A 13,293-nucleotide genomic window follows, 5' to 3' on the forward strand; every position below is an offset into this window, starting at 1 on the left:
CACGGTATACCTGACCTAGCTTTGCTGCCTCCTTTTGCTTTCAGGAAACGTTGTGGTGCACATTTGGATTACAGGCCACAGCATTGTCCACTGGGCTAGTAACCGTGCTGTCAGCTGTGGCCTGGGGTGCAGGCTGGATCTTCCATTAAAAAATAAAGTTTCCTGAATCGCACAGAAGGGGGTGCGCTGGGCGGAATTTATGCCTGCAGTGAAAGCCAGAGCCACTTTGGAAGGTCCCCTCATGCTCTTGTTTATTCAGCTGGGGGGAAATGACTTGGCCAGTCGGAAAGGCGTGGACTTGATGTGGCACATTTACAATGATTTCAATGAACTGATTGCCTCATTGCCAGATTCAACCCTAATTTGGTCACCGCTGCTGGCGAGGCATGTATGGAGGGACTGCCGGTGCCCTATTGAGATAAACAAAGCCCAGAGGCTTTTGGTACATTTGGCGGTGCGTAGAGTGGCAGCTCTGGGGGGTTGGGTCATTGACCACCCCAACATCCAGTTCAGCTAAGTGGCCCTCTACCAAGAGGATGGCATACATCTTTCCGATGCGGGAAACCATGTGTGGTTGGCGGATATGATGGCTGGGATTAGGGATTGGTTACAGGTTTGAGGGTATTGGCAGCGAGCTTTTGCTAGAGTGGCGGTTAGGCATTGGTAAGGGTACTGTTATGCAGATGAGTGGGGGGGAGGAAGTGCTTTCACCTTCCCCCATATCGAAGGGTAGTCCGATAAAGGATTCCAGGGGGCGTGGCCCTGTCCGAAGCCTATGGAGGTATGGGCCTAAGGCACGCCCCCGAGCGGTGACCCCGGGGGAGCTCCTAGTTGATGTGCATCAGTGGGACTCCCCCTACTGGTGATTAACCCTTCAAGCAATCAGGCTGAAGCCGGTTAGACGATAGGACCAATGCCTAAGCCAATACCGCTCAATTCCTGTAATCGATAAAGTTGTGGCCTATTTTCACCCATTAACCTAAAATACTGGTGTCCTGTGTCTTTATTTCCGAGGGGGAGGCAGGAACTCGCCACGCAACTGCAAATCTTCTCTGGAATCTGGCTCATTTATGACACGGGGCAATTGTTGAGCTTGTGTGTGACCTCACGACTCCGCTACCTCATTGTGACATAATGATGATGTATCAATGATGGTTTTGGACATGTTTTCTGGTGGGGAGGGAAGGTCTTCAAAGAGCTTGCAACCCATGTTCTGTTACAATATTGAAGCAATGCTGCTGCAAAGTCCTAGCTTGAAAAGTAAACATGATGGGAATGTTTGGGACTGTCCGTGGGAAACAGAGGGACAGTCATCTCACAGTGCGAAGCACCAGAATTAGCTCAGAGTGTAATATGAGCTGTACAGGAAGTACAGGAAGTGTTTGTCACAACACTGCTGGAGTTTGAAGAGAGCAGTCATGTTTTTTGTAACTCTGCAAAGACAGAAATAAAAGCATGTAAATACGTTTCTGTCTATCTCTTACCCCTGCCGGGGGGGGCAGGAAAGAGGGGTGTGTTCTTCTCACATTTGAGAAGAATCGCCGATCGTGACCTAGCCTGCGCTTGCTGGGGAATGCAGCCAACAGGGAATCAAGCCGGGTGCCTGGGATTGTTGCCAGTTTCTCATGATATGGGCTTGAATTTCCCGACATGTTCTTACTCTGTGTGGGGGCCTGTTGCGCAACAATAAAGACTGTGGTCTACTCACCACTGTTCCATCGCCATCTTGGAAGCGCCCCTCTTGGTTAGGCATTTCTTCTTGTGCCCTGGCAAAGCATTTCTTCCTGTGCCCGGCACTTAGGAAGGCCCCAGCCCTGCAAAGTCCTACTGGCCACAGGGTCTGGCTCCTGCACACACTCCTGACACCCGGGATTCTTCACCCTGGCCGGGCCTTCTGCACCCTGGCCAGATCCTCTCTTTTCCTGGCTGCTTCCTTCACTGCTAGTTGGCTGCTAATCTTCTCTGGAATCTGGCTCATTTATGACACGGGGCAATTGTTGAGCTTGTGTGACCTCACGACTCTGCTACCTCATTGTGACATGATGATGATGATATATCAGTGATGTATCAATGATGATTTTGGACATGTTTTCAGGTGGGGAGGGAAGGTCTTCAAAGAGCTTGCAACCCATGTTCTGTTACAACATTGAAGCAATGCTGCTGCAAAGTCCTAGCTTGAAAAGTAAACATGATGGGAATGTTTGGGACTGTCCATGGGAAACAGAGGGACAGTCATCTCACAGTGCGAAGCACCGGAATTAGCTCAGAGTGTAATATGAGCTGTACAGGAAGTACAGGAAGTGTTTGTCACAACACTGCTGGAGTTTGAAGAGAGCAGTCATGTTTTTTGTAACTCTGCAAAGACAGAAATAAAAGCCTGTAAATACGTTTCTGTCTCTTACCCCTGCCAGGGGGGGGGCAGGAAAGAGGGGTGTGTTCTTCTCACATTTGAGAAGAATCGCCGATCGTGACCTAGCCTGCGCTAGCTGGGGAATGCAGCCAACAGGGAATCAAGCCGGGTGCCTGGGATTGTTGCCAGTTTCTCATGATATGGGCTTGAATTTCCCGACATGTTCTTACCCTGTGTGGGGGCCTGTTGCACAACAATAAAGATTGTGGTCTACTCACCACTGTTCCATCGCCATCTTGGAAGCGCCCCTCTTGGTTAGGCATTTCTTCTTGTGCCCTGGCAAAGCATTTCTTCCTGTGCCCGGCACTTAGGAAGGCCCCAGCCCTGCAAAGTCCTACTGGCCACAGGGTCTGGCTCCTGCACACACTCCTGACACCCGGGATTCTTCACCCTGGCCGGGCCTTCTGCACCCTGGCCAGATCCTCTCTTTTCCTGGCTGCTTCCTTCACTGCTAGTTGGCTGCTAATCTTCTCTGGAATCTGGCTCATTTATGACACGGGGCAATTGTTGAGCTTGTGTGACCTCACGATTCCGCTACCTCATTGTGACATGATGATGATGATATATCAGTGATGTATCAGTGATGGTTCTGTACATGTTTTCTGGTAGGGAAGGAAAGTCTTCAAAGAACTTGCAACCCATGTTTGAGGTTCTTACTCTGTGTGGGGGCCTGTTGCGCAACAATAAAGATTGTGGTTGTTGTAAACAAAATCTGCCCTTTTTCCCTTATGGGGTATCCAAGAGCCCATATAGAGTCCTTACATAGGTTCCCTATTGGTAGGAGAAAATAACAGAGGCCAACCAGAGAATATTGAGAAGCAAAGCAGCTAGTAAGCTTGATCTTTATTGATCTGTTGCAACAGGGTGCTCCCCTCACACACAGGAGGAGGAACCCAGAAAAATGGCGTGCAAGGCCTTATAAAGACTTGAAATTCCCACCCTGTAGATTAAGACCACCCCCAGAAACATCATACCTACATCACAGAAAAGGCGGTCTAAAACAGAAATTTGAATGTTGTTTTTCCTGTTTGCCAGGTTATCTGACTGCCTTTCCTGATAGTCTGTCACCCATTAAAGTGCTGATTACTCAATTTGTGAGACAATGGGAAGGCTCCCTGACCCCCCCACCCCACCCCCTCCTTGCAAGGAGAACATTTGGTCAGTTTGGGAATCAAAATGGTTTCAGGTTGGTCTTCCTCTGCTGATCTATGTAAGTGATTGGTTGGTACACCTATGAACATTACCATATATCAAGACCTAAAATTCCTATCACAATACAGTACCATATACAGTGGTACCTCGGGTTAAGTATTTAATTCGTTCCAGAGGTCCGTTCTTAACCTGAAACTGTTCTTAACCTGAAGCACCACTTTAGCTAATGGGGCCTCCTGCTGCCACTGCACCGCCGGAGCACGATTTCTGTTCTCATCCTGAAGCAAAGTTCTTAACCCGAGGTACTATTTCTGCGTTAGCGGAGTCTGTAACCTGAAGCGTATATAACCTGAAGTGTATATAACCCGAGGTACCACTGTACTTTCTATGGGAAAGCGCACCTTGGTTTTGGAATGCTTTGATTTTGGAACAGACTTCTGGAATGGATTAAGTTTGAGAACCAAAGTACCACTGTACTTTAAAAGGTGGGGAGGGGTCATGGCTTGGTGGCAAAGCACACCATTTGCACACAGAATGTCCCCAAGTTTGATATCTGGCATTGGGCGGACTTCAGATAGATGGGACCCTGGGCCAAGCACTTTCTCATAGGCCCCTCCTCTGACACTGGACTCTAGCAGTACCAGATTTCTGCAACAAGCTTCCCCCCCCCCCACAACGCCCCCGATGTAGCCTCACTCCTGGGCCATTGTGGGAAATTAAAATGGCGGGTCGGTACGGCTGCCCAGTGCTGGTTGGTCACTTGTAACCCTACCTGGAGATGCATGGCTTTGAACCTTTTGGCTCAAAACAAAGAGTGGAATTAAATAGAAACAGGAGAGGTTGTTTTATATGGAGTCAGATATTGGCCCATTCAGCTCAGGATTGACAACACAGGCTGGCAGCTGCTGCTCTCCAGGATTTCAGACCTACACCTGGAGGTGTCAGGGGTTGCACCTGGGCTTTCCGAATCCAAACCAGGTGCTCCAAGCCACACCCTTACTTTATGCTTTCAAAGATCAAACATGTCTTGGGGATCATTTATTTTATTAATGTTTTGTTACAGTGGGTTGAGCACATTATATTCCGACCCCCCTTGAAAATATACCATCTCTTCTTCTCCTCTTAATAAATTGTGAGGATTCCTCTCCATTTCGCATCGCCGTTCCGTTTCTCCTCACTTTCTCCCGCTGAGATGCTCAGAAGACAATGGGACCTTCGGCACTTGTCAAATCCAGCCTTCACTCCCAGTCGTCAGCAGTTTCCCTCAGAAGACTTCTTGGCACCTTGAAGGACGAGCGCCGAAGCCGAAGCTCTCTTTTGATGCCGCCACTTGGCTCGCCGATTCTTAAACCAAACCTGTGCGTTTCGTAAAAAGTGCCCCCGCAACAAAGAGAGGAAAAATTGGTCCACAATCCGACACGTGATTTTCCTCTTTAAAAGATGCTGTGGGTTTTATCCAGTGTTAGAGTGAATGGGCACAACTAACCTAGGTTCATTAATTTCAATGGGCCATAGCAAATGTTAGCAATGCTCAGAGCAGACTCACTGAAACTGATGAACCTAGGTTGTATAATAATAAAGGTAAAGGGACCCCTGACCATTAGGTCCAGTCGTGGCCGACTCTGGGGTTGCGGCGCACATCTCGCTTTATTGGCCGAGGGAGCCGGTGTACAGCTTGAAATTACAGTGGTGCCCCGCAAGACGAACGCCTCGCAAGACGGAAAACCCGCTAGACGAAAGGGTTTTCCGTTTTGGAGGCGCTTCGCTAAACGAATTTCTCTATGGGGTTGCTTCGCAAGACGAAAAAATCTTGCGAGTTCCCGCGGGTTTTTTCCCGCTTTTTTCCGCCCTTTCCCTAAGCGCTAAGCCGCTTATCAGCTGTTCCGCTGATAAGCCGCTTCTCAGCTGATCGCTAAAAGCCGCTAGACCGCTAATAGCGCTAATCCGCTAAGCTGTCAATGGGCTTGCTTCGCAAGACGAAAAAACCGCTAGACGAAGAGAATCGCGGAACGGATTAATTTCGTCTTGTGAGGCACCACTGTAATGGATATGAGGTTTACTCTGGGCAGACCTTGCATCGGATGCAACACAGTAACTGGATACAACCCTATTTGACCTCAAAATGCAAGTTGAAAATGCCCTCCCATCAGATGTCAAGGAAATAAACAACTATCTGACTTTTAGAAGACATCTGAAGGCAGCCCTGTTTAGGGAAGTTTTTAATGTCTGATGTTTTATCATGTTTTTAATATTCTGTTGGTGGTGGCTGGGGAAACCCAGACAGATGGGCAGGGTAATAATAATAATAATAATAATAATAATAATAATAATAATAATAATAATAATTTATTATTATTATTATTACATGAGAATATACCAAATAATATGAAATACGTACAAAACGAAGCCAGTAATGGCTATCAGTCATGAAGGCTACATATCAGTGGCTCCCAATTGGTGGTCCGCAAACCCCAGGGGGTCCGCGAAACCCACCCAGGGGGTCCGCAGCACCATTAACATAACAAAAACTACCAAGGAGGTATCAAAATTTTTGGCTTGGCTTTTGACAAATAGGGGGCTAGCATTACTTAGCCTATTGGGGACCTCTGCTATAAATTATGATGGATGCAGCAGAATGAGAGGCACAATGAACTTCCAGTCACTGGGATCAACAGCTGGGCAGGTTTATTGCTTTCATGCCCAGTATTTGGGCTTCGCAAAGCCATCTGGTTGTCCACCGTGGGAACAGAATGCTAAACTGGATGGACCTTTCCTTTCTGATGCAGCGAGGTTCTTGCGTTCTTAAAATTTTACCCCCAATTTAAACCAAGGTACCACTGCACTTACCTCCACTCTCTCTTCCTTCAGGTGAATCCGGTTAGCTAGGTGCTCTCTGGTAATGACATCTGGGTACTGGTTCTGGTGGAAGAGGGCTTCCAGGGCCTGCAGCTGGTCGTCCGTGAAGATGGTGCGGTGGCGGCGGGTCCGGCGCTGAATCTGGTGGAAAGTTTGCAGCTCGCTCTGGCTCCCGCGAGGATTCTTGCACGGCCTGCCGACGGGATGGAAAACCCGCATGGGCCAGGGAAACCTTGAGTCTGCTAAAGGGAAAGTTTGGGATTCAGCGGGTTTGCCTTTTATCAGAGGCGTAGCAAGGGCAGGTGCTACCTGGTGCGAAAAAAAATTTGTCACCCCCCCAATGATGTGGGTAGCGCTGTGGGTTAAACCACAGAGCCTAGGACTTGCTGATCAGAAGGTCAGCAGTTCGAATCCCCGTGACGGGGTGAGCTCCCGTTGCTCGGTCCCTGCTCCTGCCAACCTAGCAGTTTGAAAGCACGTCAAAGTGCAAGTAGATAAATAGGCACCACTCCGGCGGGAAGGTAAACGGCATTTCCATGTGCTGCTCTGGTTCGCCAGAAGCGGCTTAGTCATGCTGGCCACATGACCCGGAAGCTGTACGCTGGCTCCCTCGGCCAATAAAGCGAGATGAGCGCTGCAACCCCAGAGTCGGTCGCGACTGGACCTAATGGTCAGGGGTCCCTTTACCTTTACCCCCCATTGAAATTATTAAAAGAAGGAAAAATAAGATACTTACAGCTGCAGGAGTTATTTTCTGGTTTATTTACTTAACATTGTGAGCATAAGCGCTTAAAACTTTTTCCCCCAACTTTGTTCTCACACCCCACCCCACCTCTCCTCCTGTGCGTTCTAGGGTTTGGGTCCTGAGTTGAGGGAGCTTTTGCTTCTCTCCTTCCCTCCCCCCTCCGCTTCTCTCTTTCGCTCCCCCCTCCTGCCTCCTTCCCTTCCTCCCCCTGCGTGCCTGCGTGCCTGCCAGCCTCCTCCAGCAGCCCGGGAATGCGGGGCAAAGGCGCACCACCCACCTGCGACTCCCAAGCCTCCCCCGAGCGGTCAAAACGAAGGGGGAAGGCCACCAGCAAAGTGGCGCAGCTCCCCCCTTCCCCCCACGGCTCAGGGTAGGCTTGGGAGTCGCAGGCGGGTGGCGCGCCAAATGTCATCCCCCTCAGCGATGACACCCGGAGCAGTCCGCCTCCAATGCACCCCCCTTTCTACACCTCTGCCTTTTATGCAAAAAGCAAAATGTGGTTTTTTTAATGAGCTGGTCCATCGTGTTATGCCAGACATGGCAGAGGCCCTGTGCTTACCTGGCCTTGATTCCCTCTGGAAGGGGGTGGTTTATTGGCATTTTGCAACACTTGCAAATAGGCAAGTCGAGCAAAGGTGGAGATGCACGGCTTCAAAACTCCCCAAGAGAGAGGTGGAGCCCACCACCCACATTTCAGACCTCTAGGCTGGCGCTTGGGAACCTCTGACTTTCCAAATGTTTTTGGACCACATCTCCCATCATCCCTGGCTACTGGTCATACTGGCTGGGGCAGATTTGAACTGGAGTTTATCAATATCTGGAGGACAACCGGTTCCCATCCCTGCTGGAGTTAGCCAGCACCCTAAAACGTTTACAGAACCCAAATTCTGTTTGATGTATCTTCCCATGCAGCTTAACTGCAGTTTCTCAGAAATACTTTCATCTTCAAGGTTAATATTCACCCATACCATGATGTATGTAATTGGTTAGACCATGGTGCTGATAACGCCAAGGTTGCAGGTTCAATCCCTGTATGGACCAGCTGCATATTCCTGCATTGCAGGGGGTTGGACTAGATGATCCTCAGGGTCCCTTCCAACTCTACAGTGCTATGCTATGCTATGTGCTATGCTATGATCCCAGTTCCTTTTCCACTTCTATATGCAGATTTTGACAATCAGTCCTTATTATTTCATCTAAGTGGTTCATAACCCATATTCCTAAATATTTTCCATTTTGCCCTAAATATTTTCCATTTTGTCCATGTGGTTTTCCTTGCTTCCATAAGATTTTTTTTTAATTAAAAAAAATCATTTGTGATATTTACCCTGAGCCATTCTGATTTATCATCAATTATTTTATAGCCTGATACCTTGCTACACACCTTCGTAACTTCTCTATGAGATTTTTCAGGGGAAGATATTGTCAGTACTACGATATCTGTGTACAGCAATATTTTTGTGTCTATGGGACCACATTGCACCCCTTTTATATCTATATTCTACTTGGTAGCTATTGCCTCAAAAATGAACTGCAGTTTCTCTTCATTAACAGATACTGGGTGCCTCCGGGCTGTTGCTGTTTTCAGGTGGGAGATTTAATCTCATACCGGCAAATGTAGCTTGCTTATGTATAGTTGATTGGGAGGTCTTGCACAACAAACCTACTTTCCCCAAGAGATCAGAGTATTTGTGATACGTGTAGCAGGAAACCCCCCCCCCCCATCATTCAGTTTGTACAAACTTCACTCACACTCACACTCACACTCACACTCACACTCACACACTACATACGCTACGCTTCTGTTATAAATTCATAGAAAATCAACCATGCATCGGATTCGCACTGTTCTACTTTTATTTTACTCCATGAAGGAAGGACTACAAAATGGGGAAGGTTTGATACAGGCCAGCCATAATCCCTTCACCATCCCAGCACATCCACAGGAGCCCTGCCCAGTTGCTATGCCAACCCTGATGGTCCTAGACAGAAGACAATCAAGATCACAAAGAACTTGCATATGGGAATGGATTCAGCATGGACTGGAACAAAGGACAATGATCAGATCTTCCCTCAGGGGGCAGGAAACTGCGACTACCTTTTTGTCTTCAGAAAATGACTCATGGGGAGGGGGAGAAGGGAACCAGCCAGGTGACAGGACACTCAGGTTACCACTGCAACTCCTCCCTCAACCCCTCCTTTCTGTAATGTATGCTTGATGTTTCTGGGGGTGGGCTTGACCTAGAGGAGGGGAATTTCAAAAGTTTTTATAAGGTTTGCACACCATTTTTCTGTGTCTTTCCTCTCACCTGCAAGTGAGGGGAGCACCCTGTTGCAACAGTCAATAAAGGCCAAGCCTACAGGCTGCTGATTTGCTTCAATTTACTCTGGTTGGTGTCTTTACTTTTTGTCCAAGGGAGCCCTCAGATTTTTCCGGTAACATACGGAAAGTGAGGGAGAAATGCACTGGAAAGTGTGTGATAACAACACAACATCTAACCTCTCTGTAAACAAATCAGAATGAATGCTTATTAAACAGGCAACATCATCTAGTCTCCCTGCTAACAAATTGGGACTAATGCTCAACGAACAAGTCAAAGGCACCCTGGACATAGAGAGCATTTTCCACCCAACTTTCCCCTCTCCCAGTAAATTCTACACATTTTGGACTGACTTTTGCCCATTCTAAAAAACACACACAGCTTCTCCCTGGTGGGTTATAAAGTGTTGTCGGTTTCACAACAACCTTTCCTCTGCCCTCCAGTATGGCTGACAAATCGGTTATTTGTGAGAGGTTTCCAACCTTATCAGTTTTACCGGAGAGAAGAGGGAAAGGTTAGAATGATTTTATCGGATTGCAATATCCCCTGTATGTCAGCCTGCAGCGGATCCATGATAAGATTTAAAGTAGGGGGAAAGAAAAGTTGTGAATTGCAGGAAAGAGCATTAACTGAAGTAGAGGAGGGGTCTTGACTGACAAAGAGCTCTAAAATGCACAGGCCATTTACACCCCATATGTGTGATGGATAAGCCAGTTTACCTTTGTCTCTCCCTTTAACCATGACTCAAAGTTCCCATCTACACTGTACACATGAAGCACCCTTGTGTGATGACTCCCCCCAAAGAATCCTGGGAGCTGTCATTTGTGAAGGGTGCTGGGAGTCATCAGCAGGCCCCGATTCCCCCATATAGAGCTACAATTCCCAGCATGGTTTAATGATCAATCCCCTTTCCCAGGGACTCCGGGAGCTGTTATATAAACAAACACACCTATCCATTTTACAATGCAGTTCTCCTGAATTTCGAAGGGTTGCTGGGTATAATTTCAGAAGCTGCACACTGGGGAGGTACTTCAAACGCAAACTGGATTGAATTTCTCCCACACCCTTAGCTGACCCTGTGACCCTCTCCCAAACTTCTCTCCCCCTTCCCTTTATACTATACAGAGTAGGGCAAATGCATCCCAACAAAGACCAAAGTTCGGCTGAGAGCTCACAGCAGCAGCCAGCTTCAGGCTTTGATCACAAGCAAACAGGGATACTCACTGAGCCAGTTTGCAGCCTCCTGCCAGGAGTAGGGACCGCTGTGAACACAGCAGCAGCAGCCGCAAGGCGCAGCGTCCACCTCTGCCTCTTCCACCTCGTCGTCCTCCTGCTGCAGGGGGCCAGCAGCCATGCCCCCCAGAGAGCGCAGCCCCTTGGGCTCACAGTCCAAGATCCCTCGGAAGCAGAACGGGAGGAGGACAGGGGGTCTTCGCTCGGCCGAGCCAGAGAGGATGTTCTCGATGGTGAAGGAGCACGGTTTCTTGAGGCTCCTCTTCCCAAGGTCTACTGCGCCTGAAGGAGCTTCGGCAGACATCCTGCTCAAGGGACCTCAGCCACGCCGTCCTGAAAGAGAGAGACTTGACTTTTCAGGAATGGAACTGGGAAACTAGCTTTCAAAACAACGACAAAGGGAAAATATGGGGCAGAACTAACGTTTTGGCGTCTTGGAGGGCTGTGTGTGTGTGTGTGTGTGTGTGTGTGTGTGTGTGTCTGGGGGGAGCTCAGCTTCTTATCCAACCTCCTGGGCCATTTTTTATTATATATGCTCGCAGACAAACAAGATCACATGCATATATATCCCAGAACCAGCCCCCTGTCTGCCCACCTAAGCGAGCTTGCTTGATAACCAACGGCACCCTAAATATATACGTATATATCTATATAATCCTTCTTGGAAAGGAAACCATAAACCCCCTGCTGGAATAAAATAAATTCTAACTAATCTTGACAGCTTTGTGAAGGGTTAGTGTGGATCTAAGATTTAGCTAATCCTACAGAAATGACTCTGGAAGGAAATCTGATTTCTCTATCTCAAGTGTAGATTTGAGGTGGTTATGAGGTCCATTGTGTCGGAATCCTCCCGTTCAAGTCAGGGGGAGAGAAAAGCTGTTTCTCAGGCCCAGAAATGGCCCAGAAGGATTAAGTCCTTTTTTAAAAAGAAAGAGAAAAAAAAGCAAATTATCCTTTTCTTTGGCCAAATGAAAGCTTTCCCATCAAAAGGGAACTGTCATATCGCACAATATGGAGCGGGATTGGAAGCAAATGGCAGGACACAGAGAGAGTTTAGCTTGACGATAGAAAATCGGCACCAGCAGCCAAAACACTTTGCAAGCCAAGGTCTTTTCCCAAAAGCCAATTTATTTCCCCATCCCGAGAACTAGAAAAGTTGTCAAGTTGTGGGACATTTCCCCAAAATGATACAGGTTGTCTTTTTAATACATAAATATCCAGGCAGTCCCGGACAGATTTGGACTGTCCTTACATCTAGCCGGGACCGTCTGTGGTTTGGGGGACTGTATTAAAATGTCACAACTTTTCCTGACATCCTTGGGATACCCGGGACTTTTAAAATACTTTGCATCCTTCAGAATCTGGCAGTTCCCTCCATGTGAGAAGTGAGGTTACAGGGAACCAGGCAGAGGGCCTTCTCAGTAGTGGCGCCCGCCCTGTGGAATGCCTTCCCACCAGATGTCAAGGAAATAAACAACTGACTTTTAGAAGATATCTCTCTTTTAGAAGAGAGGTGGCAACAGCCACCACACAAGGAGGGGAGAATTGGTGGCAGGGAAGAGTGGCAAAGCTGCAAAATATCTTGGCCTGGCCCTGGGTTATGGGATGGAGAAGTACCCGTCTTCAGGCCAGAGAGCCGGTCCTTTAAGGCTTTGAAGTCCTAGAAGAGGCAGCTGGAAGATAGAGGCTTAAAATATAGTTAGGCAAACTAAGGACCGGGTGCTGGATCCGGCCCAATTGCCTTCTAAATCTGGCCCACGGATGGTCCGGGAATCAGCATGTTTTTACATGAGTAGAATGTGTGCTTTTCTTTAAAATGCATCCCTAGGTTATTTGTGGGGCATAGGAATTCATTCATTCCCCCCCCCAAAAAAAATATAGTCCGGCCCCCCACAAGGTCTGAGGGACAGTGGACCGGCCCCCTGCTGAAAAAGTTTGCTGACCCCTGGATTAAAAGGTCGCAGTCTTGCACCTCACCTCTGCCAGAGCAACTTGTTTGTTTGGAGCTGTCCGTGGTCCTGAAACGTCTATCCAGTCTTTTCCATCCATCCTTGCGGCTTTCTCTGTGGGACCTGAACAGGACAGTGGGGATAAGGGGCAACAGATGAAATAGGGTTGCCTAAAGGCTACCAGAAAAGCTGGATACAGTGGTACATTGGGTTACATACGCTTCAGGTTACAGATGCTTCAGGTTACAGACTCCGCTAACCCAGAAATAGTGCTTCAGGTTAAGAACTTTGCTTCAGGATGAGAACAGAAATCGTGCAGTGGCGGTGCAGCAGTATCTGTGGGATTGAGTGTGGGTATGTATGAATATTTTAAAGGATTGTATGAAATGTATGTTTGTACGGTGGTATCTCGGGTTAAGTACTTAATTCAGTCCGGAGGTCTGTTCTGAACCTGAAACTGTTCTTAACCTAAAGCACCACTTTAGCTAATGGGGCCTCCTGCTGCCGCTGCGCCGCCGGAGCCCGATTTCTGTTCTTATCCTGAAGCAAAGTTCTTAACCTGAAGCACTATTTCTGGGTTAGCAGAGTCTGTAACCTGAAGCGTATGTAACCTGAGGTACCACTGTA

The 13,293-nt window shown here is 48.0% G+C and overlaps 1 protein-coding gene across 2 annotated transcripts; it reads right to left on the reverse strand.

Annotated features, from left to right (window-relative positions):
• Window positions 1-4,589: 4,589 nt before the first annotated feature.
• Window positions 4,590-12,780, reverse strand: GSC2 (goosecoid homeobox 2). 2 transcript variants are annotated; one of them, XM_081842879.1, is made up of 4 exons: window positions 12,695-12,780; window positions 10,709-11,050; window positions 6,410-6,657; window positions 4,590-4,918 (listed from the first exon to the last, which is right to left on the reverse strand). In XM_081842879.1, exons 2-4 carry the CDS (start codon window positions 11,019-11,021, stop codon window positions 4,814-4,816), a joined length of 666 nt encoding a protein of 221 aa, XP_081699005.1. In that variant the 5' UTR covers window positions 11,022-11,050; window positions 12,695-12,780; the 3' UTR covers window positions 4,590-4,813. The 2 variants fall into 2 exon arrangements, with proteins under 2 accessions (XP_081699005.1, XP_081699004.1); XM_081842878.1 differs by having other exon boundaries at window positions 6,410-6,660.
• Window positions 12,781-13,293: the final 513 nt, after the last annotated feature.

Source organism: Podarcis erhardii (genome assembly GCF_964252035.2).
Source record: "Podarcis erhardii genome assembly, chromosome: 15".
NCBI classification, from domain to species: domain Eukaryota; kingdom Metazoa; phylum Chordata; class Lepidosauria; order Squamata; family Lacertidae; genus Podarcis; species Podarcis erhardii.